At 50.2% G+C, this 25,664-nt stretch overlaps 11 protein-coding genes across 11 annotated transcripts; 5 read left to right on the top strand and 6 right to left on the bottom strand.

Moving 5' to 3' along the window:
- Positions 1-199: 199 nt before the first annotated feature.
- Positions 200-2,424, bottom strand: RhiXN_10592 (WD repeat-containing protein; the record flags this gene model as incomplete). Its single annotated transcript, XM_043330408.1, has 5 exons — positions 200-1,540; positions 1,606-1,653; positions 1,707-1,845; positions 1,903-2,033; positions 2,089-2,424. The coding sequence occupies 5 exons, from the start codon at positions 2,422-2,424 to the stop codon at positions 200-202; spliced, it is 1,995 nt and encodes a 664-aa protein (XP_043184505.1).
- Positions 2,425-3,114: 690 nt separating this feature from the next.
- RhiXN_10591 (Fungal Zn(2)-Cys(6) binuclear cluster domain) lies at positions 3,115-4,572 on the bottom strand (the record flags this gene model as incomplete). Its single annotated transcript, XM_043330407.1, has 6 exons — positions 3,115-3,351; positions 3,392-3,517; positions 3,569-3,827; positions 3,887-4,074; positions 4,130-4,392; positions 4,449-4,572. The coding sequence occupies 6 exons, from the start codon at positions 4,570-4,572 to the stop codon at positions 3,115-3,117; spliced, it is 1,197 nt and encodes a 398-aa protein (XP_043184504.1).
- Positions 4,573-5,554: 982 nt separating this feature from the next.
- RhiXN_10590 (Fungal specific transcription factor domain) lies at positions 5,555-7,417 on the bottom strand (the record flags this gene model as incomplete). Its single annotated transcript, XM_043330406.1, has 8 exons — positions 5,555-5,764; positions 5,815-5,940; positions 6,006-6,179; positions 6,236-6,523; positions 6,578-6,840; positions 6,895-7,054; positions 7,111-7,300; positions 7,362-7,417. 8 exons carry the CDS (start codon positions 7,415-7,417, stop codon positions 5,555-5,557), a joined length of 1,467 nt encoding a protein of 488 aa, XP_043184503.1.
- A 365-nt stretch (positions 7,418-7,782) lies between these two features.
- Positions 7,783-9,040, bottom strand: RhiXN_10589 (uncharacterized protein; the record flags this gene model as incomplete). The annotated part of the gene is made up of 4 exons (XM_043330405.1): positions 7,783-8,549; positions 8,599-8,838; positions 8,894-8,918; positions 8,978-9,040. 4 exons carry the CDS (start codon positions 9,038-9,040, stop codon positions 7,783-7,785), a joined length of 1,095 nt encoding a protein of 364 aa, XP_043184502.1.
- Positions 9,041-9,329: 289 nt separating this feature from the next.
- RhiXN_10588 (YqeY domain-containing protein) lies at positions 9,330-10,093 on the top strand (the record flags this gene model as incomplete). The annotated part of the gene is made up of 4 exons (XM_043330404.1): positions 9,330-9,438; positions 9,493-9,584; positions 9,643-9,744; positions 9,800-10,093. 4 exons carry the CDS (start codon positions 9,330-9,332, stop codon positions 10,091-10,093), a joined length of 597 nt encoding a protein of 198 aa, XP_043184501.1.
- A 188-nt stretch (positions 10,094-10,281) lies between these two features.
- On the bottom strand, positions 10,282-11,640 carry RhiXN_10587 (Fungal specific transcription factor domain; the record flags this gene model as incomplete). The annotated part of the gene is made up of 6 exons (XM_043330403.1): positions 10,282-10,497; positions 10,551-10,676; positions 10,729-10,831; positions 10,930-11,233; positions 11,289-11,552; positions 11,604-11,640. 6 exons carry the CDS (start codon positions 11,638-11,640, stop codon positions 10,282-10,284), a joined length of 1,050 nt encoding a protein of 349 aa, XP_043184500.1.
- A 1,957-nt stretch (positions 11,641-13,597) lies between these two features.
- RhiXN_10586 (FGGY-family carbohydrate kinase) lies at positions 13,598-16,998 on the top strand (the record flags this gene model as incomplete). The annotated part of the gene is made up of 14 exons (XM_043330402.1): positions 13,598-13,641; positions 13,701-14,100; positions 14,153-14,246; positions 14,303-14,505; positions 14,564-14,679; positions 14,740-14,878; positions 14,930-14,974; positions 15,025-15,081; positions 15,132-15,312; positions 15,365-15,471; positions 15,525-15,637; positions 15,804-15,887; positions 16,408-16,480; positions 16,855-16,998. The coding sequence occupies 14 exons, from the start codon at positions 13,598-13,600 to the stop codon at positions 16,996-16,998; spliced, it is 1,800 nt and encodes a 599-aa protein (XP_043184499.1).
- Positions 16,999-17,621: 623 nt separating this feature from the next.
- On the top strand, positions 17,622-21,944 carry RhiXN_10585 (Rho GTPase-activating protein gacZ; the record flags this gene model as incomplete). The annotated part of the gene is made up of 8 exons (XM_043330401.1): positions 17,622-18,242; positions 18,304-18,435; positions 18,480-18,889; positions 19,591-20,031; positions 20,073-20,691; positions 20,748-21,343; positions 21,410-21,549; positions 21,607-21,944. The coding sequence occupies 8 exons, from the start codon at positions 17,622-17,624 to the stop codon at positions 21,942-21,944; spliced, it is 3,297 nt and encodes a 1,098-aa protein (XP_043184498.1).
- A 226-nt stretch (positions 21,945-22,170) lies between these two features.
- RhiXN_10584 (Rho GTPase-activating protein gacZ) lies at positions 22,171-22,766 on the top strand (the record flags this gene model as incomplete). Its single annotated transcript, XM_043330400.1, has 2 exons — positions 22,171-22,435; positions 22,492-22,766. 2 exons carry the CDS (start codon positions 22,171-22,173, stop codon positions 22,764-22,766), a joined length of 540 nt encoding a protein of 179 aa, XP_043184497.1.
- Positions 22,767-23,528: 762 nt separating this feature from the next.
- On the bottom strand, positions 23,529-23,918 carry RhiXN_10583 (uncharacterized protein; the record flags this gene model as incomplete). The annotated part of the gene is made up of 2 exons (XM_043330399.1): positions 23,529-23,747; positions 23,811-23,918. The coding sequence occupies 2 exons, from the start codon at positions 23,916-23,918 to the stop codon at positions 23,529-23,531; spliced, it is 327 nt and encodes a 108-aa protein (XP_043184496.1).
- An 819-nt stretch (positions 23,919-24,737) lies between these two features.
- Positions 24,738-25,000, top strand: RhiXN_10582 (uncharacterized protein; the record flags this gene model as incomplete). The annotated part of the gene is made up of 2 exons (XM_043330398.1): positions 24,738-24,905; positions 24,959-25,000. The coding sequence occupies 2 exons, from the start codon at positions 24,738-24,740 to the stop codon at positions 24,998-25,000; spliced, it is 210 nt and encodes a 69-aa protein (XP_043184495.1).
- Between the last annotated feature and the right edge of the window lie 664 nt (positions 25,001-25,664).

The following is a 25,664-nucleotide window of genomic DNA, read 5'->3' as shown; positions in this document are numbered from 1 at the left end:
CTGGAAATCTCACCTGGAGCCAATATGTGGCCTTATTAACCTGTACAACCTTTATCGATTCGTCCCGTAAGGTTCAGCACTTCCATCCACAGCAGCAGTCTCTCAGATAGAACCCATGCAGAGAGTGACTTGGTCTTCTTGGTTTTGCCCTATACCAGTTCGAGATGGGCTGCCCAATACTGGCAAGCATACAATAGATCTAAAGGCACATGCCTCTTGACATCTTCATCAATACCAGAACCTCCGTATCGAATAGATATGAGGAGGGAAGATTACAAATGTTAAACTGTGGGATATGTCGTTCAATACGCTCAAAGCAAAGCTTAGCCAGCGTGGCGTTATGAGCATTCGCATCGCATGCAAAGTTTCCGGATCGGCTTGAGTTGAGCATATAGTCTGGGAATGACGCATGTAGCGTGCTGACTCGATCTTCCACGTCTGAGTTCGATACACGTAGGATAGACCACAAGGGCTTCAACGCAGCGTTTACCCTGGCGGAAGTGAGGTTGAGGAGCCCTGCTAACGCGCACACAGTGAGCGGCTCTTGTGCGCAGACTACAGTGTGCAGGACGAGCTGCATTCGATTTCTCTCGCCCTCTTCTAGACCCTCGTTAAATGCGGACTTGAGCACGATCTCGTATAGTAGGTCGATTTCTTTGGTCTGGTTGGAAGTCCCTTGTCCGGTACTTGATGCCTTCAGAATAGAGTCCAAACGATCTAGCAAGTCTCCGCCCCGGATATATCTAATCGCAGTAGCGGCATATATAAACAGAGCACCCGCCCGCTGTACAAGCGTACTAATTTGTTCTTCGGTGACTGGCACGGAAAGCTCTGCTAGCTCAGCGCGTAGGTATGTGGCAATATCCGCCTCGACCATCTTCTCATCCAAGTCATGGAGGACCAGCTTCGATTCGAGCTTCGCTTCGCGGATCTTCTGTCTGATATGATACTCTGGTCTACTGGATACCAGGAACTTGATAGGGATCGCTGATGCGTTCTCGAGTAGTACTTGCAGTATTTGGCCGACTTCATTTCCGTCTTCACACTCGTCCAACGCATCTATGACCACGACCATATTGTTAGGTAAGCTTCTTGCAACGCTCTGCAGAGGCTCAAGAATCATGCGCCGGAGCTGCACCTGTGGAAGTTTGGTATGTACGTCCGTATCTCGCTCCAGGACCTGAAGTAGTGCGCCTCGGAACGGCTGAGAGAAACGGGCAAGCTGATATGCAATGGTGGGTAGAATGAGCTTGACGTCACGACATTCCGGAAGAGATCTAGTACAAAAGAAGCTGGCACCGAGCTCATATCTTTCGTCGAGGGTAGAGCACAGTGTAGTGGCAATAGTAGTCTTGCCTGTCCCGGCCATGCCGTTGACCCAGTACACCTTTTCCCCTTCACGCTTGTTTTTCCATGCTTCCAGGTCTGATATGACTTTCTCGCGAGTTTTGGCGGCACATTGTCTTCTTTGTACCACGTTTGCCTGTGCAGAGTCGTAACACGCCGACATCGACGGCTTGAGTCTATCCAGTTTGGCGTCCTAAGGAACGAAAGAATACGATAGCGTCTTCATCACTTGTCTAAACTAAAGAGTCATGCACTCACTGATGCTTGCCCGTCTACGATCCTCCATGTGTTCAAGCTTGCGTTCATCTTTGCAACCATGAATGTCAGCACGCTACTCGTATCTCTCGTGGAAGACCTACCATCACTCTCTCAAGATGGTCTTCGATACGACGATAGCATCCTACAATCTTGTCGAGATCTTGCTCCGCTTGGAGGTAACGAGATATGACGTTCCTGTCCTTCGTGCCATAGACCTCCCGTAGCTCAATCTGAATGGCTCTGGGTTTGGCACCATTAGCATCATTGGTTCGAATCAATACCTAAAATGTCACGCACTCGCATAGGTTCGTTATGCTGGATGTTATCGCCGGCGGAGTGTTACTGACAAAATGGACACGAAGGTTGGTGAATAGCCCCTCGAGCTTGATCCGCAGAGCATCGTACTCTGTGCGCGTGGTAGAGACGCTCTAGATATGGCATTCATATGAATCGTTCGTGGAACAGAAACACCTAGTTAGCTACCTCATAGGTCCGGATAAACCAGCTCAGGTCTTCGATCGCCGATACAAGCGGCGAGAATGCGGAGCTGCGCTTCAGCGCTTCCAGAAATGCGTCGAGGTTCTTCCAGTTATTCTTGCTAGTGCCAGTGGGCTTGGTCTGAGCGGGTTCAATGTGAGGCGATGAAGGCACCGGGACGAGTGGGCTGGATACAAGTGCAGACACGGCGACCGGCGAGCCAGCCCTGGAAGTAGAACCTCGCACACTATTGTTCGGCCATGGCGTCTCTGGCCTCGACGGACTTCCGCGACTTGGACTCCCATCCTTTGGGGACTTCAGTAGCTTTCGTATGTGCTTCATAGCGAGCTATATGTAGGATATATAAATTTGAGTAGGGCACAGACGGGAGAGAGATCTAGAGTTGCAGAGACACGTGGGTGGGCCGGTTTGGGCGTCTAGTGTCTATCTTATCGGCGTTAGTGGAAACACCAGCTCCGAGTCGCTCACCAATATCTGATTGGAAATAAAGATGACTCTCTTGCTTGCTTCATTTCGGGTGAGATTTTGCGGCAAGTCCTTGCTCAGTCGTGCTTAGCATGAATCACGAAGTACTCCACGATGAGCCCTGCTTTTTCCCTCCAGACGCGGGCTGGACGTTTATTCTGGTATATTTTCTCGGCTTGCCCTGACCATAGAATTATGCGTAGTGCTTGTTTTCTATCAAACACTTTCTGTCCCGTCGGCTGAAATAAACTACATCCTGACATATAAGCTGGCGGATATGCCGTGTATCTAGAGTGTAGTAATGTGACCCACATATGATAGACTAGATTATGATTAACCGACATGCACCAGTGCGCCCTAGGCCTCTCCTCCCGAATCAATCGAATCCCAGGATGCAACGCCGGGCTATATTACCAGACACACAAGACAGGAGACCGGGACAGCTGTCTGGAATTAAAGTACACATACATCTTAAGAACAAGTAGCCGCATAATCATAAACACTAAAAAAAAACCATAGAATACCCACGACCACACTAAGCGTTCATCATACCTCGGCGGGTATAGGCAAAACCAAACATCGTGAGTTCACATAGTCGCCCCACGTTACCGGACTTCCTCCAGAGCCTGCTCCATGCCAAAGGTGGTCAAGCACAAACGAAAAGTCCGCTCCGCGCAACAGACAGGCATCGGTCTTCTGAGATGCCTGGATCTTCTTGCGGAGGATCGCACGGTGCCTTTCTTTTCGCCAGCTACCCCAGCCTGTGGCGTGCAGTACGGCTATCTGTTAGCGACCGACCAAGTATTTATGGTATAACACTTACAATCAGACATGGGATAAATAAATGCGTCTCCAATGGACTACCAGCCTCAACAGCACTTGCCAGTTGCGCAACTTGCTGCACTAGCGGTTCAACACGGCCGTCACACGATCTCGCCTCGCACATTCCCTAACAACCCACTATCAATGCTGGTCACGTCCCAAACTAAACGACTCCAACCATGTATAGATATATCAAGGCTGCTTGCCTCCAAGCCTCCTGGACTGCCAGGCGAGTGACAATCTTAGACGGCTGGTCGTTGTAGTCGACCGGCGCTTTCCATTTTCGAACGGCTGCTTCGCACTCTTCGAGTCCATGCGCACTTGTGGCATCTTGATTCATGAGCCGTGACGCCCTGTGCGCATTGACCCGAGCAAGCGCTATCAGAACAACAATGGGGCAAGCAAATGCAGGCTCCAAGAATAAGTCTTTGCGTGGCCTGTGGTCGTTTGGACCAAGATAGTGTCATAGCGAATCAAAGGTGCGATGCCGAACGACAGAGCAGAAACCGTGTCCATAAGTGTGAACTTGCCCAACTCGTGCCTTGGTCCGTGAAGCGCCGGGAAAGTGAAAGCTGAATCTCCCGTCCATAAATCAGGATATTTTACGGCCAGCTGAAGAAACATCGGTGCGCCTTTCGGAAGATCGTATATCCAATTGAGCTGTTCAGAATCATGAAGCATATACTGCGAGCTTTTGGTGTCAGTAGTGCCAGGATAAATAAAGGAGAGATCTACTCACATTGCAGTTTGCAGCCAAGCGATCGGCTAGGTGGCACATTGCTCTCCACAAGGCAGACTGGGTTCCAGGATTCGATTGTGGAAGGTATCTATCCAACCTATACCCTTGCCAGTTGGTGTCGTCGAGCAACGCCTGGGATATTCTCGCACCAAGATACAAGGTCTTGCAGATGAGATGGGAGCCTCGTACGAGGTAGTTAGTGAGGCCCAATTCGACCGGATATGGGAATGGACGGAAAGCTATTCGATGTGCAAGCCGTGTATCTGAGGAGAAACTTAGAGGCATGTTTCACCAAGAACTTTTCAAGAAGTGTACTTACATTGGACTAAAATCAGGCTCTTCATACTGTCGAGATCGAACGGGTCCAGTTGCGGATTAATTGGTATACGCTTTGGTTCGTAGATAGACGTGTTGCTGCTCCTGTTGCCAGAACCCAACGCCATCGAGAGTGGGAGAGCCGGAAAAGATGTTCTCAGGCGCTGTTGTTGGCCAACACACCTGATCACTCGAATACGAAGAAGAGTCCTGCTCCGGGGAATATTTGGAGGCGGGTTCATTCTGGGTAAATAATGGCTTGAAGTTCCGGCACTGTGCGTGGCATCATTATCCCTGTGCTTGGATAATAATACCTTGGATCCACTCAGGTGGGAATAGCCCAGACAGTTGAATCCACCGAGAGCACATCTCTCGCACTCTGGCTTTCTTTCGTCGCACTTCTTCTTTCTAGGAAAATCCAAGAGGTGACTAAGAGGGACAAAACATGGCTCTACTCGAACTGACCTTTGTCTACACGTGAGACAGCCTTTTGAGGATCGGTTGGGGACTGGATCAGACGGCGATGTATGCCGTACCATGGTCCACATGACGGCTGGGTCGTAGTGCGTGCAGCTGGAATGCCAGTGCAATCCCTCCGGTATTCAGTCGCTATGTGTTCGCGGAAGTATGACGAAAAGGCTGTGCAAAATTTGATAAGGGAAGACCGTAAGTTGGGATATTCAAAATTCAAGATCAGCGCAAATGGAGTGGTTTGGGGAAAGAACAGCAAGGACAGCATCGTCGACCAATACTAATCCCCCAGCTTAGCAATAGATCAAATTGTATTGGCTGACCAAGCGGGCCAAGCCAACCTAACAACGGTTTACGGTTGTGGGTAAGCCACGAGTAGAGGATAGCCTAACTTTGAAAACAGGTAGTTATGGCTTTACGAATCGGACTGTAAAACTGTATATATTGACTATGATCGTCATGCAGAGTAGGATTCGATCCAAACACATACACACAACTGTCAATATAAACCTGTCGATCATGCCTCATCGAAATTATAATATTATCTGACATGTCCACAGCGTAACATTATACAATACGGGACTAACACACCAAACCCCAACCATAAGTCAAATCAGACCCGCAGTTTTTTGGACTTTTTCAGACATCCAAAGGCATGACTGCATAACGCGAGGTCACATAGTCTTCCCAGGTCACCGGACTACCCCCGACCGCGGCGCCATGCCACAGATGATCAAGGACAAATACAAAGTCAGCCCCTCTCAGTATCCGTGCATCGATGTTCCGAGATGCCTGAATCTTCTTGCGAAGAACAGTACGGTGTTTCTCCTTCCGAGCAGCTGCCCCCGCCTACCAGATCCGTGAGACATAGTGATAAAGCACCCGATCTTGGCACTCACTATCAGTGCTGGAACAAATAAGTGCGCCTCCATAGGGCTATTAGGCTCAATAGTAGCGGCCAATTGTGCTACCTGAGAGACTAAGGGCTGAACTCGATCATCTGACGAATCCGCCCCACACAACCCCTATGGGAAAAGTAAGAATAAAGTCTGGGGATGGTGGTGATAGTTAGAGAAATAAAAAGGCCTACCATATACGCGTATATCAACGTTGCCTGGCGCCAGCACTCCTGCACTGCCAGTCTGGTAATTGATTCAAACGGCCTTTCGGTATAATCCAGCTTCGGGGCCCACTTTTTGACGCACTCCTCAATATCTCCAATATCTCCCGAGTTTGAACTACCTGGTCCATGACCCGCGCAACCCTAGCCGAGTTAATTCTAGCAAGGAGTACCAGTAAAACGACAGGACACGAATACACCATTTCCAGAAAGCCGTACTTCCCATGCAAGAACTCGTTTTCGTTAACAGTCGTATCGTAGTTAATGAGAGGAGCGGTGCCGAAAGCTAGAGAGGAAATCGCATCTACGAGAACAAATCTGGCCATCTCATGTCTGGTAGGGTTGAGTGCATGTGAGATCGATATAGCAGAGTCCTTAGACCATACTTGAGGCGACTGAGCGGCAAACTCGAGGAAGATAGGAACACCTTGGCGAAGCAACGAATAGCCTGTCCGACTGTCCGTCAGCATAAAGGCATACAATGTAAGCTATATAAGCGAGTTGTCAATAAGCCCAGCTACAAATGAAACTAGATTACTAACGTCGTGAACAGCTGACAGACGGTCTGCCAGATGGGTTGCACCAGTATTCAGGGATAATGGTTGCGTCCATGATATTTGGCGATGAAAGCTATCAATCCACCCCACGAAACGTTGTGGGTTAGTGCCATCGAGAAGTGCTTGTGCTATCCGCGCCCCGATATACATTGTCTTGAGGACGAGGTCTGAACTTCGAGCCCTTTCTTCGATAGCTCTACCGAACTCGTAAGGAAACGGCCTGAACGGCGCGCGAGCGACTCGTAAATCTGAAAAGTACTTGCTCAGTCTTATGCAGCTTCTGCTGACAAACCCTCACCCACATTGTGACACCACAAGGTCCACCATATTATCCCGTTCGAATAAGTCGAGCTGAGGGCCTTTGGGTATACTCAGAGGATGCCCGTGAGGGTGGGTTAGAGATAATGTATTGGGATGTACTGGATTTCCCATACAACTAACAAAAGGGAGAAAGTCGGCAGTCTGCAAGAGCACATATAGTAACTCAATCGACAATGAACACAACGATTGAAACATACTGTGGGGTGGTTCGCCTCGATGAGTAGGTGAGATACGCTGTCTTGCACGTTGGACAGGGTAATGGAGCCCGACGATGAGATATGATTGCTATTTGATGAGATGCCCTCCAGATGAGCATAACCCAAACATTCAAAGTTGCCAAGCAAGCATCGCTCGCACTGTGGGCGTTTTTCGTCGCATTTCTTCTTCCTATAGATCATAAGGCGTCACATGTCTGTGTAAGGATCCTAAGCATCATAGTCAGACTGACCGTCGTCTACAAGTAAGACACCCTTTCGCTGATCGGCCTGGAACCGGGTTCGGCATGGGTAGCAAGGTCAAGTTATAGAACACGAATCACGTCAACTGTCTATAGATATGTACGGCAGCAAAGCATCCACGATATCCTAGAAATGTCATTGGCAAGTGGGTGATGTTTGGAACAAGGCGGTGCAAGCCAGGCGACGGGTCGGATAAAGATTGTAATTACCAATGTCTTGCTGTAACTTTGTTGACTAACCACTGACGCGTGGACCCTGGCACGGCCAGTGCTTTCTAGAAACAGACGACAACATATTCCAACTTCAATCAGACTTGAATAGGAAACCGATGGTTTTTTTTTCGCAAAAATCTATAGCATAATCAAGAGCCGCATCCCGTAGAGAAAAATATGCAAGTGACAGTTGACTCGTCTATGATACAGAGATACCGCTCTCGGTGACCGTAAACTCAAGCTCAGATTCTATAACCGTCCGTGCCTCTCCAGGTCGTTTGCCGATCGTTCTGGCCATCGCCCGTGATCTCTCAGCTTGATCCTCACGTTCCTGGTCCCCAGTCTCATCTTCTGGTAATACGTCATCTCTTAACGGCTCGGGTCCTTGTAAAGGAATTGTGATATGGTGTGTGAGAGAGAATTTACTCGCCCGCGGCTCAGACTCGAACGGCGATGGGTACGGTGCACGCAAATGCTGACGAAAGTACACAGTCGAAGGAGGAACTTGTGAGTCGAGCGCCGCAAGACCCCAGTTTGTGAGCAACGCAACCAACCCGAGAGAACGACGTAGGTTGAGAATTACTGTGAGCACATGGCGTAATGGGTTCGCGTCTGATCGCAGCGGTGGAGGTGGGGGAGGCTGTGGCGCCGTAGTTTGGACTTCTGCAGGCTCGTTCTCGATCTGCTCAGAAAGCCAACGGTCGGACCAGTAGAAGCTACTAATCCCGTCGACCATTAGCATCCCGATCTGTTCGTCTGCCATACCTGTGCGATGGTATGTAGGTATTGCCATCAGCGTAGTCGCGAGCGAGAGTGTAGAATCAGGTCGAAACAGGTGGACCCGCTTCAGTGCGTTTATAACAGCCTGGGATATTATACGATCGTATGATTCGGGAGTATCTTGAGGGAGGATGGTACCAAGTCGGTCTCGTAGGTATGAACTAATGATGGCGTTTAGGCGACGGACTCCATCGCCCATCGCAGTCGCATACAATGACAGATCTGTTTCGCCCACCAATAAGCACATCTTTTTTCTCTTGATAGCCTTCCAAGTTCACATCCATTCGATAAGGAAGTACGCATGTCATAGCCCAGAAGTAAAGCAAGTGGGTTTTGCCGCTTGCGGCCGGTCCCTGAATCTCAATAATGTCACCACGCGCCCAGGATGATTTTGGGAGAGTCTGCTCGAGTTTGGGGAATGCTCTGATGATATGGGAGTCGAAGTCTTGGATAAACGAATCGCCCGGTGGGTCCGCTGGAAAACAACCACGTATAAGAAACATCACACCGACTAGTGTGGGTCGACTTACTTGTTTGCTTAACTCGATTGATCAACTATCAAACTCGACAGCTTGAGCCTCCGTGATACATATGGCGAAGTATCTAATTCTCACGTGAAGACCAGACTCTCGGCGAACATCAGCTAACCCGTCAATGGCCTTAGAGGTCGAGGCCATTAATAATTTATTTATGCAGTGTGCTGGTATCGATTACACAAGGCTCAATGATTCAGTATCGAGAACCGACTACGAACGAATCTTCTATCGGTCTACACGCCGCCGAAAGGTTCGAGGAGTAGTGGTAGTGGAGTTCAGGTAGAAGTATATATGGCAAGCGCCGCAGATCCAACCAATAAATTATTTCAAATAAGACTTTCTCTCGTCCCTCGCGGTTGATCTCTCGCAGTTCCGGCTTCAAGACTCTGCTTCACGCGTCACAAGACTATTCATCCACTACGGCCAAAACATGGTTTACCGGCAGCTCCTCCATGCTCGCCCTCAAATTGTGCTCCGAGCGTCCCTACCTAGATTATACATAGCACCTCGTGGTGCTGCAGCTCGATATTTCGCCTCTGGTACGTCAAGCTATTTAAAAATCACGAAGATAAATCATACTAAATGACTCATAGAATTACACACGGCTGATGTACGTACTCGACTGCGTGAGGAGCTCAAGCAGGCAATGAAAGCCAAGGACAGCTTCCGGTCAACTACAATTCGCGTATGTCGCTCAATCAATCAGCAACTGGCTTTACTTGACGCATACATTCTCTGTTCAGTCTGCTCTAGCAGAGATTACCAATGCGGACAAGGCAAACAAGAGCACTCCAATCGCTAATGACAATATCCTCTCATTATTACAAAAATCAATTGCACGCCGAGTAAGTTTTGCTGCTTCCGTTCTGAGTTCTGTGACCATTTAATGTTCAGAGATAGACAGAGTCGGCTTCCCAATTCCGTTCAGCATCGAGAAATGACCTTGCAGAAAAGGAAGAGGCCGAATGCCAAGTGCTTTCGGGTTTCCTTCCTGCACAGCTGAGCGAGGAAGAGATCGAAAATCGATTACGTGAGGCATTTTCGAAACTCGAAAGTACAACTGGGAATCCTGGAGCATTGGTTGGAAAGCTCATGAAGGCATTTTATGAGACGACAGAACGGGCATCTGTCCAAGCTGATGCCGTGAGTAAGAAAGCGCGGGAGATCATCCAATCAGCCGCTTCGAGCAAGTGAATGATTATCCATTAGTGCCGACTAATAATGCTACAACAATAACACCACCATTCTATAATGTATTCAAGTATATAAAGTTACCCCGCCTTCCGGATAAGCATGAATTTCACCTCCTTCGTAGCCTTGCAGGTTTGTCCTTAATCAAGCTCATACAAGTGCATGTCGGTCGCACCATCGGATACTGGCCTTCAATATGAGATCGGTATAGTTGCACAACGAGATTGCACGTAATCCTCCCATGTGACCGGGCTTCCACCTTTTCCTGCACCATGCCAAAGATGATCCAATACTACCACAAACTCAGAAATTCGCAAGACCATTGTAATTTCACGTAGGAACGAGTTGTTGGTCAATTTACTACGTAAGCTGGCGCGATGTTTCTCTTGACAAGCGGCAACTCCCGCCTGGGATACGCATTTAGTGATGGGTTTGAGTAAAACTAATGGAAATTTCTTACAAGTACACATGGTATCAGTAAATGTCGCTCCAGCGGGCTTCCGGCTTCGATCGTATTCCCGAGTTGGACAACTTGTCGAACTGCTGCTTGCACCCGACGGTCCGCCGAATTCACCTCCTTCATTCCCTAAATGATAAAGAGGTTATATGGAAGAGAAAGCTGTTTGGTACAAACATACCATAAAAAAGGATATCAGAGCTGCCTGACGCCAGGCTTCCTGCACGGCGACCCTCGCGATGTCCTTCGTTGGCTCGCCAGTATTCCCTACAACCGGAGTCCAGCTGCCAGGATTTTTTCAATGTCGCATTGATTAACGTTATTCGAAGCCCTTTCTCCCATCATCGCGACGCCCGCTGTGCGTTAATCTCTGCCAATATACATAGAATCTCCGAAGGAATTCCATACACCATTCGAGAACGCTACTTGGCCTCCTACCGTCGCATCCGGAGTGGTATCATAATGGATCACAGGAGCTATACCGAGAATCATAGCAATAATTGTGTCGTTTACGATGAACTTAATGATTTCATATCGGCTTTGAGTAGCCTTTGAGATGGAGATAGCAAAATCACTCGGCCAAATTTCGGGGGATAGTTTTGCTAATCGCAAGAACGTAGGCGTGCACTGTCGAAATAGAGAGTACCGACTGACGTCCCAGATACGATAAATCCTAGGTAAGCTACCTTTAAATGATAGCGGTTAGTGTGGAAGCACAGTTCTCTCGAACAATGATTATACCAACATCATGCAGTCCACCCAATCGCCCTTCCATCGATGATGCTGGTTCGGTTGCGGTAGATGGTTCCAGCATTTGCTGGCCGAACCGGAAGATCCAGCCGACATACTTTTGGCTATTTATACCATTCGTCATATCTTTTAATACTCGGGCACTGAGGTACATCGACCACCGAGTGAATTCGGAATATTCGATGCGCCATAACAACCCTTGCTCAACAGGCGTCGAGGGTGCCTTGAAGAGCAATTTCTGTGAGAACCAAACGACTGCATGCTGTCAGTCATGTAATTTATATACCATAAGTGACATCTACACACATTGTGATATAATGAATGAAGTTGCATCTTCAAGCATGACAGGATCCGATGAGATATCTCTTGGGATAACAGCTGCGTCCCAAAACTCTGCACTGAGGCACGAACCCCAGGCGATTGGTCGACTTCATCCGTACGTTCTGGTAAGGCGATAAGGCTATCCTAAGAAACAAGAATGTTCAATTCAGATCATAGGTTGTTATAAGTGGATTTACCAACGTTGCAGTGAAGGTGACTTTGCATCTTCGACAGTGCTAGGAGAGGAGTGTGTAAGAAACCCGCATTCGTTTTAGTCATGATTCTCCGTCGTAACCTTGTGTCGAGCTGTATCCTAGACATATGAAGTCTCCTTGAATGCATCTCCTGCAGTGTGGTTTTTGCTCGTCACATTTCTTTCTCCTTATATATAAAGTCGAACTGGAGACATACGGGACGGCAAGATCAAATTGACAAACCTGCGCTTGCAAGTCAAACAGCCTCTTGTTGAACGTTTTGGAACAAACATTAGGTCAGTGGCGGTGTCTGCACCTGATGTCTAAAGCGATGAAGACCTTGCCCTCGCAGCCAAGCTTCACAAACGCGGAAGGCCAGAGATATAGCACCTCAGACACGTGCAGGTTGGGTCACTACAGGGACTAAATCAAGAGCTCGAGTTGCCAAGTCATAGAACGGTGGAATCGAACACAAAGCTACGATGGTTCAGAGGCCTTTTAAAAGTCGTGCAAATGTTTTGTTGGTAGCTGGCGGGTATGGTTTCTTCTGATACGGAATCGTGTGGCTGTCCAGGAGGACAAATAGACATAAGCTTTCCGTGATCACCGCAATCACATCGTTTACAGTACCTATCTTTGCCCACCAATATGATCCAAATGTTTGCTTCGTCTGGTGGTGCAAGAAATATATTCGGCACGTTTTGGTGTCATGACATCTACGTGGATTAACTTACACTAGCACACTTCCGGTGAAGGTACCATAGTAGCCTTATACTGGGTGCAAACGGAGGTGTCCGTCAAAATATAAGTCTTAGCACAGTTTCTCCTTGAGACCCCATTGATAAAATAAGATCCTGAAATGGGCCTAAGAATATTACTGGGTAGTCAAACACGTTTATGTATGCGTGATGAGATGGAGCACAAATACCTTCATAGGCACATATACACCGAAAACATGCATTTTAACTTTGCCTTGATTCGCTCGCTCTGTGCAAACCCTATAGTTTTCTCATCTATCCTCCCGGTCTCTCATTCATTTCGAATACATTTACTAGCTTTGGAGCGTAGTCATTCACCTGGCACCTAGACTTGCCTTGAAAGATGAGAAATACAGCCGCATCTTACCTAGCTATATGGACAATTTCAAAAACATCTTCGATCATGACGACGTTGTCAATCGCATTACAGAGCATAAGCTGGGGTTAGGCTACATTCGTAGGCATAATTTAGTTTTTCTGAAACGGAGAATCACAAATGCCATTATTCAGGCCCAAATTGCGAAAGCTTTGTTGCCGGAGAAGCTCAATCTAGTCAACACCCAATGCAGTACGTCACTTCCTGGGATTGTGCTACTTACAGGGACACTACGGGATCGCATTTAAAAAATACAATGATACGAGGCTACGCTTCCAAGCGGTACGGGAAAAGTGATATTATTTTTTCTCGGAAAGACATGGAGTATTGGGCTATGTAGTTGACCAGTGCTCTGATACGCTCAGTCCCTGAGAGGCTAGGGTGTACTTCTATACACGATCATCCAACTCGGAGAAATTGGCTATTTAGTTTCGACGTTGTCCATTGTTACATTTCGAGGTGTGTCAAGGTAAATGGAGTCTCAATCACATCTTATCAATAACAAATTGATCGATAGCTTCGGGATCTCGGATCGCCTGCCGTGGTGGAGCTGAGCCTACCACCCCATCTTCGCGAATGCAAGCCGGGATGAAGATCGCACGGGTATATAAACTGATTTATCGACGGCGCGTGACGTGAACGACGTTCACCATGAGCACCTCAACTGGAGAAAAATACTATCTGGGTGTAGATGTGTAGGCCATTCATTCACGTGAGGGTGACGCAATTTATCAACTAACCTTGACTTGGACAGAGGCACCGGTTCCGCACGCGCTGCCTTGGTTTCGCCTACAGGCCAACTTTTGGCATCGTCCACTCAAGCGACTACAACATGGCGTTCTGACACTGACGCTCGTATTTTTGAACAATCTACGACGGAAATCTGGAAACAAATTTGTATTGCTACGCGGGAATGCCTCGCGACTGCCAAAGTTTCCCCTTCTGACGTTGCTGGAATTGGGTTCGACGCGACTTGTTCGCTAGCTGTTACTAATCGACAAGGAGAGCCTGTTTGTGTGACTGGTGGGAAAGAGCTAGGAGGCACGGGAGAGAGAAATATCGTGTTGTGGGCAGATCATCGTGCTGAAGAGGAGGCGGGAATTATCAACTCGAGCGGAGCTGTCGTATTGGACTATGTCGGAGGCACGATGAGTGTAGGTCCTTTGTGCTTATCCCCAACCAGACATTAACCTTTGATCCACTCAGCTCGAGATGGAGATTCCCAAAATCCTCTGGCTCAGCAGACACATGTCTCCTGAGAAATTCGCCCAATGCCAATTCTTTGATTTACCCGATTGGCGTACGTCATACCTGCACTCTCATTGTACCCTTGCCCATCTCATTTCACCCTTACAGTGACGTACAAGTCGACCGGTTCGCAAGCTCGCTCCACTTGTTCTTTGACATGCAAATGCTCGTTTGTTCCGCCCGGTGCGACCGAGGCAGCACACGGCTGGGTACCCGAGTTTTTCAGGAAGATTGGGCTAGGATCGTTGGTGGATGATGGTTTCGCCGCGTTGGGCGGATGGGGCGTGACTGCTCCTTCGGACAAGAATGGCGTATGTTCACATGATTTGCTCTTGATCGACAGAACATTCAATTTCATCGGCGGTTTAGGATCCCGGAATCGTCTTGACAGCCGGTCAACCTGTTGGACATGGTCTGACGAAACAGGCGGCCGAGGAGCTTGGACTGGTCGAGGGCACGCCCGTAGGAAGCGCTGTGATTGATGCGTACGTTACTTTACACACGCCTTTACCCAGCCCTCATGTATATTAACTGACGTTGCACAGTTACGCAGGCTGGATTGGTACCGTTGCGGCCCGGTACAAGACCAAATCTGGGGAAGAACTGAGTCCTGCACCTGGACTTGAGGCGTCTGGTGAGCGGCTGGCAGCTGTGGCTGGGACGAGTACGTGTCATGTCATTCAGGTGTGTTGCGATGCTGTTGTGATGGAGTGCACTATTGATGCTGTGATGTAGAGCCCCAAGGGAATTTTTGTTCCTGGTGTTTGGGGACCCTACAAGGTGTGTAATTAATTTGCGAGATGTATGCGGGCGTTAATGATTTTGGTCAGAATGCTGTGTTCCCTGGGTGGTGGATGAATGAGGGTGGACAGTCGAGTACTGGCCAGGTGATTAGCACTGCACCCAATCTGTTTTTTTATTAACTATTTCACATTAGCTCATCGACTTTGTTTTGACCACCCATGCTGCCTACCCGCGCCTTCAAGCGCTCGCCAAAGAACAGCAAAAGAGTGTGCATGTTGTATTGGCTGAGAAACTCGAAGCATTGAGACTGGAAGCCGGAGCAGATAGCCTAGTCGAACTAACCAAGGACGTCCATTTCTATCCTGATTTACACGGTCTGTTCCCATTTCCATCCAGCCTTCCAAACCAACTAAAACCGCCAAAAAGGCAACCGATCTCCTCTTGCCGACCCACAGATGCGCGGCTCGATCGTCGGTCTCAAGCTCGACTCTGGACTGGGCGACCTTGCACTCAAATTCAATGTCACTCTCGAAGTACGTCATTTCCCACGTTCATTGTTCCATCGCGTAACTCATACTGGGTACAGGCTATCGCCCTTCAAACGAGGCATATCGTCGAGACTATGAATGCGCGTGGACATACTGTTCGGTCGATCTTCATGTCTGGTGGACAGGCTGCGAATACCAAGTTGATGCAATTGTGAGTGTAAAGGTTTTCGATATTTTATTGGATGAGATGATTTCCAAGAAGGTTCTTGCATATGATTGGCACTATGCACCATGAATCATCATATTTGTTATACTAGATGATCTCCTCTTGTGGAATTATAGCTTGCGCAGAAAGAATGCTTACGTTTATTTTGCAGGTTTGCGGATACGATCGGCGTTCCGGTTATACTGCCTCAATCCCACTCGGCGGCGGTTGTGCTCGGCGCAGCAATGCTCGGAAGGTTCGCGCTGAAGTGGTAGCGATGGGTAAGCACATATTCTAATTCCGGATAGCCATTATATTTCCACACTTGGAATTCCATTTATCATTTGGTTGAACATTGGAATGTTCCATTGTTTCTTGAATGTTGGAATGCATCGGAGGCCGAGCATGGGAGAGGGGGATATACCCTGGGTTGGAAGGTGTTCATTAGAGAAGTGTGACATGCTGCCTGGGATTGATGCCTGTGGGTATACCGTATGCGTATCGGAGGTCGAGGAATGCGCGCGGTAGCGCGGGACGCGGCTGCTCGCCCGGTGACTAATCAAATCGGCCAGTCCGAATCCGGCCCGCTGTATGCGCACATCATCACTGCATCGCGTGGATAGGTATATGCGTTATGTCATATCGCGTGTAGATCATCCCCAATATTTTTTTTCTCTATCTTACTCTTCCTTCGCAACGCGCCTGTGTTCTTCATTTGAATGATGGGTTTTCTCGGCGGTTGTGACTAATTATATTGTTTTTGCAGGATCGGATAGGCAATCTTATGCGGGCCAAAAAGTGGCGGAAGAGGCGAGTGAAAAGACCAAGGAGGATCTATGGAAAATTATGGTGCGTTTTCTATTTTCTTTTTCTTTTTTTCTTTCAATGGTTGTGTGGCGCCTGGGTGGCGAGCGGTCAGTCGTCGCTGGATCTCACAATCGGACGGCTGTGCCCGAGCGGACAATGGCCTCGGTAGTGAGCGACCAAGCGCAAGCATATAGCCGGAGGATACTCTTTCAGGCAAGGTGGTTGCGGATATTCTAGTGCGGGTCGCCTTTGTATGCAGTCTCCGGCGTTGACCGGATCTGATGGTTGCATCGTACCCTCGATATCGCATCACTTTCTCAGCGCCCTGACCTGTGCATCACTCTTTTTTTTTTTTTCTCACCCGCTATCAAGATACATTGCAACGGATAACTGACAGCACATGTATGTATGTGTAGGAAATGACACCGCCCGGCACGGAAGTTCATCCCAAGGCCTCGCCCAAGGAATCCAAACTGCTCGACGCCAAGTATAGCATCTTTTTGGAGGCGATTGATATTCAGAGGAGGTGGAGACGGGAAATGGCGGCTGCGGGTCAGTAAGGGTTTGGAGCGGTCTGTAGATACAGTATCATGAGAATAGAAGAGTGTAATGAAGTGAGAAGAGGAAGGAGGACATGATGAAACATAAAGACAGAGTCATGATAGGAACAAGAAGGCAGCAACATAATGAAACGAGGGCGTCGGCTGCCGTGTCGCGGGAACGAAGGACGGGGGTGTGGACGCGTGTCACGTGGGCGTGGATATGAGCGCAAAGGGGAGGGGGGATTTGCAACCGAAACGAGCAACGTCAATTGAGAACTTGGCACGCGCGGAAGTAGTTGAAGCAGTAGGTAGAGGGATTACACTTTACGCCGATGCCCACTGTGGAATGCTGACCCAGCGTCTGTCGTGGTTGGTAGCTCCTGGGCGTGTGCTTGATTTGTCGAGAGAGAGGTAAGTTTGGGTGTATGGTGGATTTGAGATTGGAGTATTGGTTAATATAGTTCTTGTTGGTTCGTTGGTTTCGTGGTAGACCCACGTCAACGCCGCCTCCGAGTTCGTATTCTTATTCTTATTCGTGTTCGACCACGCCTTTGGCCTGTTCGAGCGAACATACGACACCTCATTCCAGTCGACCGACGACGCCGACGCCGAGGGGAACACCGATCTACGGACGATTCAGCATGTCTGTGCGTGCATTGCCGGCCGTGCCTGGTGCCTCCTCTTCGACCACTACGCTATCGCCGCCTGGTTTAGATTCCCGCAGTGCATCCGTATCTTCTCTCGCCACGAACCCTGCGATCCGACCGCTTCCTGCGCTCCCACCGTCCCACTCCCAGGTGTCCCTCGCCGCCACTACTACGTCCGCTAGCACCGTGCGGCCGTTACCTGTGCCCCAACCAGCTGCGAACATGAACACTGCGTCGCTCTTGAGCGTTGACGAGGCGCCGTTGGGGTCGGCTGGGGCTCCGGTTCGAGACCCGGTCGAGGAGAATAGTTGTTTGGGGGATCGGACTGTGAATGTCCTGGCTCCGCCTCGGACGGTTTCAAATCAGGACCTATCTGGCCATGGGTCCGCGTCTGATTCCCAGCTACAGCCGACAGCGACGACGACAGAGGCATCGCAGTCGACGGCTACATTACCCCACCTCGTCCGCATCCCCCGCTTCGTCCGTCCAGCCCTCCCCTACCTCGAACTCGGCCTCGACACAGCCATCCCCGATCACACCGTCCAGGCCGTCGCCGCTCGCCCGGCTGAACAGGAAAAAACGCCAACTGTCTCGGGACTTGCTCAAGTTTGGCGAGTCGGCTGATTCGTTGGCTGTCCCCACGCCCTCTGGAGTCGACTTTGAGATGATCCCCCAGCACCATATGCAGACCCAGCAACAACACTTGAGTGGTGCCAGTCTCCGACTAAAAATGCTCAGCCCCCGACCCCTGGGAAACCCCCGCTTGAACCTCGGTTTATTCTCATCCCGCGCACGCAAAGAGTCCAATGTTGGTGGTGTTGTGTCCAGCCGACGACCGAGCACACCAGGCAGCGGGGGACTGTTTATGAGGAGCGGAGTGCGGGGAGCGAGGCCAGTACCACCACCACCGAGGACCCCACATGCTCGGCCCCAATGCAAACAGCGTACGAAAACGAGGAAGCAACGACAGGAATGTTCCGCTCGCCTAGCCCTAGTTCAGGTCCAGGTGCAGTCGGAATGCGAAAAGCTGCGAGCGCAGGGGCCGGTCCTATCGTTTCTGCCGCTTCCAACGATCTCTCCTCGTCCGCAGCTGGCTCGTCTACCGAGACCCCTGCTTTGAGCTGCGATAAACCAAATGCATTGGCTCAGCCTACCAAACCTCTGAAGCTTAAATCCCAGGCCCAGGGATTGTTGAACACCGCCATCGGGATCGGGATGAGTCTGGGTGGCAGAGGGAGCATCAATGTGATGCCTACTAGTCCGTGAGTCCCAGTTTCTGCTAGTGCTTTCTTCTCCAAATCGTTCGTTGGCTGTGTGATACTCTCAGAGGCGTTGGCAGTGCCTTTCTTGGTTGGCTGGGGATCACTTGATTCAATTGTTTCACGGCCTAGATCTACGGATCATCGTCCCATAAACACTTCATATATTCCTCTTTTGCCCGCGGCCGGGGTACGTCTTTACATAAGGGTGTGGGGGAGACAGACACGTTGTCTCCGTGTGGACAGCGACCGCCTTTATTAACTCCTCGTGTCCAACCTGATCTTCCTTCCCCTCTCCACCGCTGGCGTCGTGGTCATTGCTGCTCACGCCCCCACCAACGTTGATTTACGAAACCTAAAAAAAAGGTCTATTTGGCCAGTTCCCCTATTAGGGGCCTCGTGTCCGCCATATCTGATTTCTTTCCCCTTTTTTTCAACGAGCTTGTTTCACGTTTCTTCACATCTTGTTGAACTATCGCGGTCGAGTTGAACTCTCACCTTGTTGTTATTACGTCGCGTTGGTCATTGTGGCTTTGTTCAAGTTGGAGTTGGGCGGGATTTGCCCTCGTCCACGACGACTGTTCTACGGCAATTTCTCCTAGTCGCCACGTCCCCCCGTCCTTGTCTTTTCCTCTGGCTATTTGACACGATTTGTCTGATTTCAAAATAACATCAACTAACCATGCCCCCAACCTCTTTCGCAGAAGTATCGCCGCTGCGCTCGAGTACATGAGGAACGAACACGACCCACCCCGTCGCTCTGTTCTGGACGAGAAGCGAGATGAACATGGGGTTTATGGTGCCGAGTCGACTGGAGAGGGCAATGGCGAGGAAAACGATGGAGCGGGATCGAGGGAACGTGGAGCTAGCAGGTCGCGAGAACATTTGGGCGAAGGATCAGGCGACCGGTCGATTGGCGGTAACGGACTGCGAGAACGCCTCGCCAACGCCAACGAATCGAGAGAAGATCTGACTCGCAGTTCGGGAGATACGTTTGATGACGAGTCGGATGCTGAGAGTCAAAAGGTCCATGGGCAACCTAGTATTTCGGATTTTGCGTCCAAGGGCCACAAGGCGAGCTTTTCAGATGCTGGCAAGTCGAGCTTTCGGATACGGGCGCAACGTCGTCGGGTCCTTCGTCGAGCGTGAATTCTTTGTTGTCTAATCATACCAATACCGGGACCAGCGCGCACACTGATGCGGATGACCATCCTTCGCATGCCGTAGATACGGGCAGCACAGACGACCATCTCGTTGTCCACGACGAGGAAGATCAACATGAAGCCGACGCCTCGTTTAGCTCCGAGCCCTGCTTCGATCAGGCCTTTTCGTTTAATCCCTCGGCCAGACCCCAACCCCGCGCGGCTCAAGATCCGGACAAGCGTGTGTCGACGGCGTCGAGTCAGCGCACGTTGACGGCCTGGAACACGGGCGGGTTCGTATTCCCCAACAATAACGCCAATGCCGAGCAGCAACAAGGTGGTGCTCCCCTGGCCCGACTCCATACGACCGATGGGAACCTGGATGTCGAGCACGAGGTTGAATCCGAGCCTCTCCCCAAGCCTACTCCCCGTCCGGCCAGACTGGGTCAACTGGCCGGGTCGCTCAAGCGTCGGAGCGCGTCGATGAGCATCCTTTTACCGCCCATGATGAGTCCCAGAAGCCCCGGTCCCGAAAGCGAAGCGTCCAGTCCTGGTCTGATGCCTACGTCGCCCCCGCCGCCTATGCCTACCCGACACGCCCATTTTGATGGCGCGGTCACCGACTCGGAGGGAACTGCCCCCGTGCGCAAACGAAGTCGTCGAGTACCCGGCGGGATCAAGGGCAAGATGCGGCTTGGACTGCAGCGGCGGACCCGCAGCACCGACCGAAAAAACATACGAACCGCGAGGCCGAGCCGCGTCGCTCGGATTCTCCGCACCACCAAGGATCCGTATTCCATTCGCCAGCGTCGGCGCCGGCCCTACAAGTCCACACGCATGTTCATATCCCACAGCTCCCCGCCGCCGCCCAGACGCCGCTCATGTCGATCGCGGCGCTCGCTCCTGCCGCGCGGGACCTTGCGCTCGGCGTCGGAAAGCGGGTCGAGAAGTTTTACAGGGCGAGAAGTGCGAGCGGGGCGGGCCACGAACAGCGTCCGTCCTTGGGCGGGATGCGAACGACGTCATCGACCGGGCGCGGCGCACACACCAACGCCCATGCCAACACCCACGCCAACACGATCGGACTCGGACTGGGCGTCGAGCCTGTCTTGTCTGCGCCCCTTCGGCCTGCTGTGCCCGGTGCGTCGGGTCTGGTGTTTGGGCGTGCGCTGGAGGATCCGAGTGTTCCGCGCGACATGGACGGCTGGACGGATGAGATTTTGGGCGTGAGGCGGTGTGTGGGGTTGCCTGTCTTTGTGTCACGCAGTGTGAGGCATTTGGAGCGCTGGGGAGGCGACGAGGAAGGGCTGTTTAGGTGCGTTTCCGTCAGGGGGAGTTGAGAATTCGAGTTGGTACTGATGGGTCTTTTTTGGGTGAATAGGATTTCGGGGCGGCCGTCGCATGTGTCGAGGTTGAGGGCCGAGTTTGATGCGGGTGCGGATTATGATTTGTACGAGATTCCGCCGAGCGATTTGGATCCTCACGCCGTGTCGTCGTTGTTCAAGGCCTACCTGCGACAACGTGAGTATATACACGAGTTACTTTTGATCGACCTGTACTGATTTTATAATGTGGTAGTTCCCGAGCCCATTTTGACCCGGGCACTCAAGGGTCAATTCGACATGGCCATGACTGCTACGGACAGCACCTCCAATGCTTCGTTTGACATTTCTAAACTCCCCACTAGTATGACCTCGTTTGGCGAGTCATCTGAAAATATGCGCTCGTTGGACGACGCGCTCTTGGCTGATATCAAGGTCCTCATCGACCACTACCCCAAGCCAACTATAACCTCTTGCACGAGCTCTGTCATTTATTGCGATATACCACCGAACATGCGCACACGACCAAGATGCCGATCGGGAACTTGCTTTTGCTGTTTTGCCCGACGCTGGGGCTCAGCGCTGGGTTCTTGAAGTGTTTGGTCGAAGGGCAGGATGTGTTGTTCGAGTGGGGGAGAAAGCCGCCTGCTGAATCTTTGCTTCCTGTGCCGTTGGCCCTCGATCGACCAAAACGTCGGTTTCGACTGTGACTGGGCCCACGACTTCGCCCGGACCGTCCAAACATGCACCGTCGGCCTCGACTTCGGCCGCACCCTCGTCGATTCGTTCGATCAAATCGCCATTGGCGATTTCGACTGATATGTCTTCCCCTCGTGCGCGAGCTCAAACGACCACCAGCTCGGGCCCGCCCAGTCGCGCGTCGATGTTCTTCCCGAATCTCCCCAAACGGCCGTCTATCAGCCGTTTGTTCGGCGTCGGCAACTCGAACCACGACTTGATCAACTCGGCTCCGCGAGAGTCTCGTCACTCGAGTAGTTCTAGCGAATCGTACATGACGAGCGACGACGATGACCAGCAACAGGTCGCCCAGTACGCCAACCCAAAGCGACAGACCCGTCCGCCGCGTGTGTCGCTCGATATCCCAGACGGGAGCTTTGCCCCTTCGTTGAGTCCTACCAAGGACGCACCCGAGACCGAGGCGGAATCGGGGCATCGCCGTCGTCTGCTAGTGCCAAACGCTTGGCTCAGACTCCGATTGCGGACATGTTCAAGTCTCCCTTGACCGCGGCAGTTGCGACTACCGCTCCATCGACTGTGACTGCCACCGCCGTGTCGAGCAAGACGATGCCTCCCAGACTGGGGCTGCAGCTCGGCAACTCGCAAGATGTGGACGAGATGGGGTGGAGTCGTGGTGTGTTGGATGCTGCTGCCTCGGCGAGTCTTGGGCACCGCTAGTCCCGTCATTGCGCATCTTTATTTTGTTTTCTGTTTCTCGGTATTATTGAAGGAATCCAGGATCACAATCGCTATTACCCTAATTAATCTATCGCCCATCGTGTTTTCGTTCTCTATATCACTCTCACTATGTGTATGCTAAACACTTTTCGCTCTCTCTCCATCACCTCTTCCCTCTCTCTCTCGGACGGACTGTGCACTCTTTCGACTAACGGTTACAGTATGCTTGCTTGTTCGTTTGTTTTTCATTTGACTTGTTGGAAGCTTCATTTTTTTTTTCGTGTGTGCTCTTTGATTTTCATGCCTATCCTATTTTTTTGTTTTCATTTTTCATTTCAGTTGTTCTTTTGACGAGTTGATGCTCTTTGATTAGTTGCAATGACATGGATGTCCCGCACGTGTGAAACGTTTCGAAATTGGAGTCCTTTCTTCCGAGTTTCTGCGTGACAAAGAGTTCTCTTGGCTTCCGGATGGGGGAGAGGGGGAGGAGAGTCAGCATGACTGGTACACACGCGAGTCGCCACGGTCCGGACCGCTGTGCCAAGCTTGGAAGTTGATTAGAATCACCCATGAAAGGTTGTTTCTGGAAGATTGTCATTCGGCCAAGCGCACATGACCGCGTATAATTCACAGAAAGGTACATTGAATGCGTGAATCCCGAAATGTCTATGGACTCTTTGAAGACCCTCCCGCAGCTGTCTGAGCCGGAACTCTAGTTGTCACAGACCTATCACAAATGATATTCAATTCAAATTCCTCCCCTCAGATGGGCGAACGAAACACATTTACCGCAATACGCTGAGCCCGTGGACACATATCCAAAGCCTGCTGGGCGATCAAAGGAGTCTTCTCCTCGCCTATCCCAGCCTCATCGGCGTACTTGGGCACGATGCACAAACCGGTCGGGATCTCGGTAAAGTTGGGGCTGTCGGATGTCGTGCCGAAAAGGGCCGAGGCTTCGACCGTACGATCGGCAGTGCGCTAATTTCGTGTTAGCATTCGCCAGATTAGGATGGAGAGGTGGGAGGAAGGTTCTATTCTTACCGCGACGCTAACTGGTTGTCCCTCTGACTCGTCGCGAGCTGTATGCACAAGAGGGGCCGCCAGTGCGATTGGAGCAGTAAGGATGAATAAACGAATGAAAGCGAGCATTTTTTATGATGGGAACGAAAAGTGTGAAAGACAGGTACAAGAAAGAGTAGAGCTGGAGTTGTTCTTAAACTATGTTCATTTCGGAAGATTGTTTTTTATGTCTGTCCGCAGTCCAACTTTGGACTGCGCAGTGATTCGACGGAATGTTCTGCTCTTCGTTTGTCCCAAGATGTACCCTCGTTACTCACAAGAGCGTACTTTTGATCTATCTCATCCTTAGCTCGATATGTATCTAGAAATAATGAGAATGTTAGGTATGCTGTTGCTGGAGTTTGATCATGAAGTAATTTAAAATATAGGCTGCGGATAGCGTCCTCGAAGAACTGTTCTGAATCTCAACTATCAAAGTAAGTTTTGACAAAATGAAATCGTTTCTCGTACGAGCCTGTGCGTACCGGAAGCTCCAGAAAATATCCCACTTCATAGTATACAAGCCAAAACTGCTCTATGGGCAATCACGCCCGCGAACAAAGGCTCCGGTTCAAGATTGAGTAATCCTTCAAGCTCTAGCGGGTAGTTGGGACCGAACTTCCACCGGTACAAAAATCACTTCAACTATCACGAGTATATGATCACCCGGCTTTGTTCTCCGGGACCTGTCTGCCCACGATAACTCTAAAAGACAGGCTTAAACTGAATCAATGCGCCTTGTTCTCATGGCGGGCTTAACTTCCCGAGTTGAACGCATCTGTAATTGATATATAAAGGGGATAGAAATGGCAGAGCCGTTGGGATATATATTCCATTGAATTATCCTTTGGACTGCTATAATCATGGTTCGCATGAACTACTACCCCCGATCTGTAGAATCATCAGAGCATGGCCGAATTGAGCCTGCACAGAGGTCCCAAATCCAACGCATTCTTAGTTTATCAGAGGCTATCTGCTCAAATGAACGAAAAATTTATGAGATTATGGAAGCCATATGAGCGTACAGTTGAGGCCCTTTACTGTCATGGATCGCTTACCCCCGAAGAAGAGGGGCAGGTATGTGACTCATGGCTGTTGTGTTCTTCTGTAGACTAACTGTGAACTTTCAGTATCTTCGCCTTCATCAGGCAATAGGCGACACGCCGGTATAATTCCAACCCACTTTGAATAACAAACGCCACCTCCAGAGTACAGCGCGCAGTGCGCTGTTATCACTTGTGTGTCTTGATGGATGTGTAATGAATACGAATAAGCCCAATATCATTACCTTATTTTTCAAACCGAGGCTGGCGCGCAAAGGGCGTGAACATCATGATGAAATGGTGATAATAAAGAAAGTTGATATAACTGTTGTGCACAGGAAATTGCTTGTGTACATCTGGAGAATAACACCGGTATGTACGATCAATGTGAAAGATCCATATTGTTTGTCTGGGTATCAACACACCCGACCCCATATTTAGAAAGGGTACGATCTCACTGATAAATTTACCGTTATCTTCACGTGACGTCGATTGTGCCACCCGGGACGGTCCGGATATCCCGTCGGGCTGGAGATCACGACAACTCTCAAACCTGGCCACCTTAATTGCTCTCACATGACGATGCACCCACGCTTGGCTTCCAATAACACACGAGAGGGCGCCATGCCCAGCCAATGATTTACGTGCCTGTATCACGTATTTTTAACTTCTCAGAAACTGAAAATGGCTGGGCCAATAAACTAACACGACTTCTCTCACACCTTTCCTCCCGGCCCGGCCCAATCAAATGGGGCTAACTTCTTGCATATTTTCTTGCTATAAATTACGGCGG

The sequence above is a fragment of the Rhizoctonia solani genome, chromosome 11 (assembly GCF_016906535.1).
Source record: "Rhizoctonia solani chromosome 11, complete sequence".
Taxonomy (NCBI): Eukaryota; Fungi; Basidiomycota; class Agaricomycetes; order Cantharellales; family Ceratobasidiaceae; genus Rhizoctonia; species Rhizoctonia solani.
The sequence above is the reverse complement of the archived record's forward strand: the minus strand, read 5'-3'. Positions and strand labels throughout refer to the sequence as shown.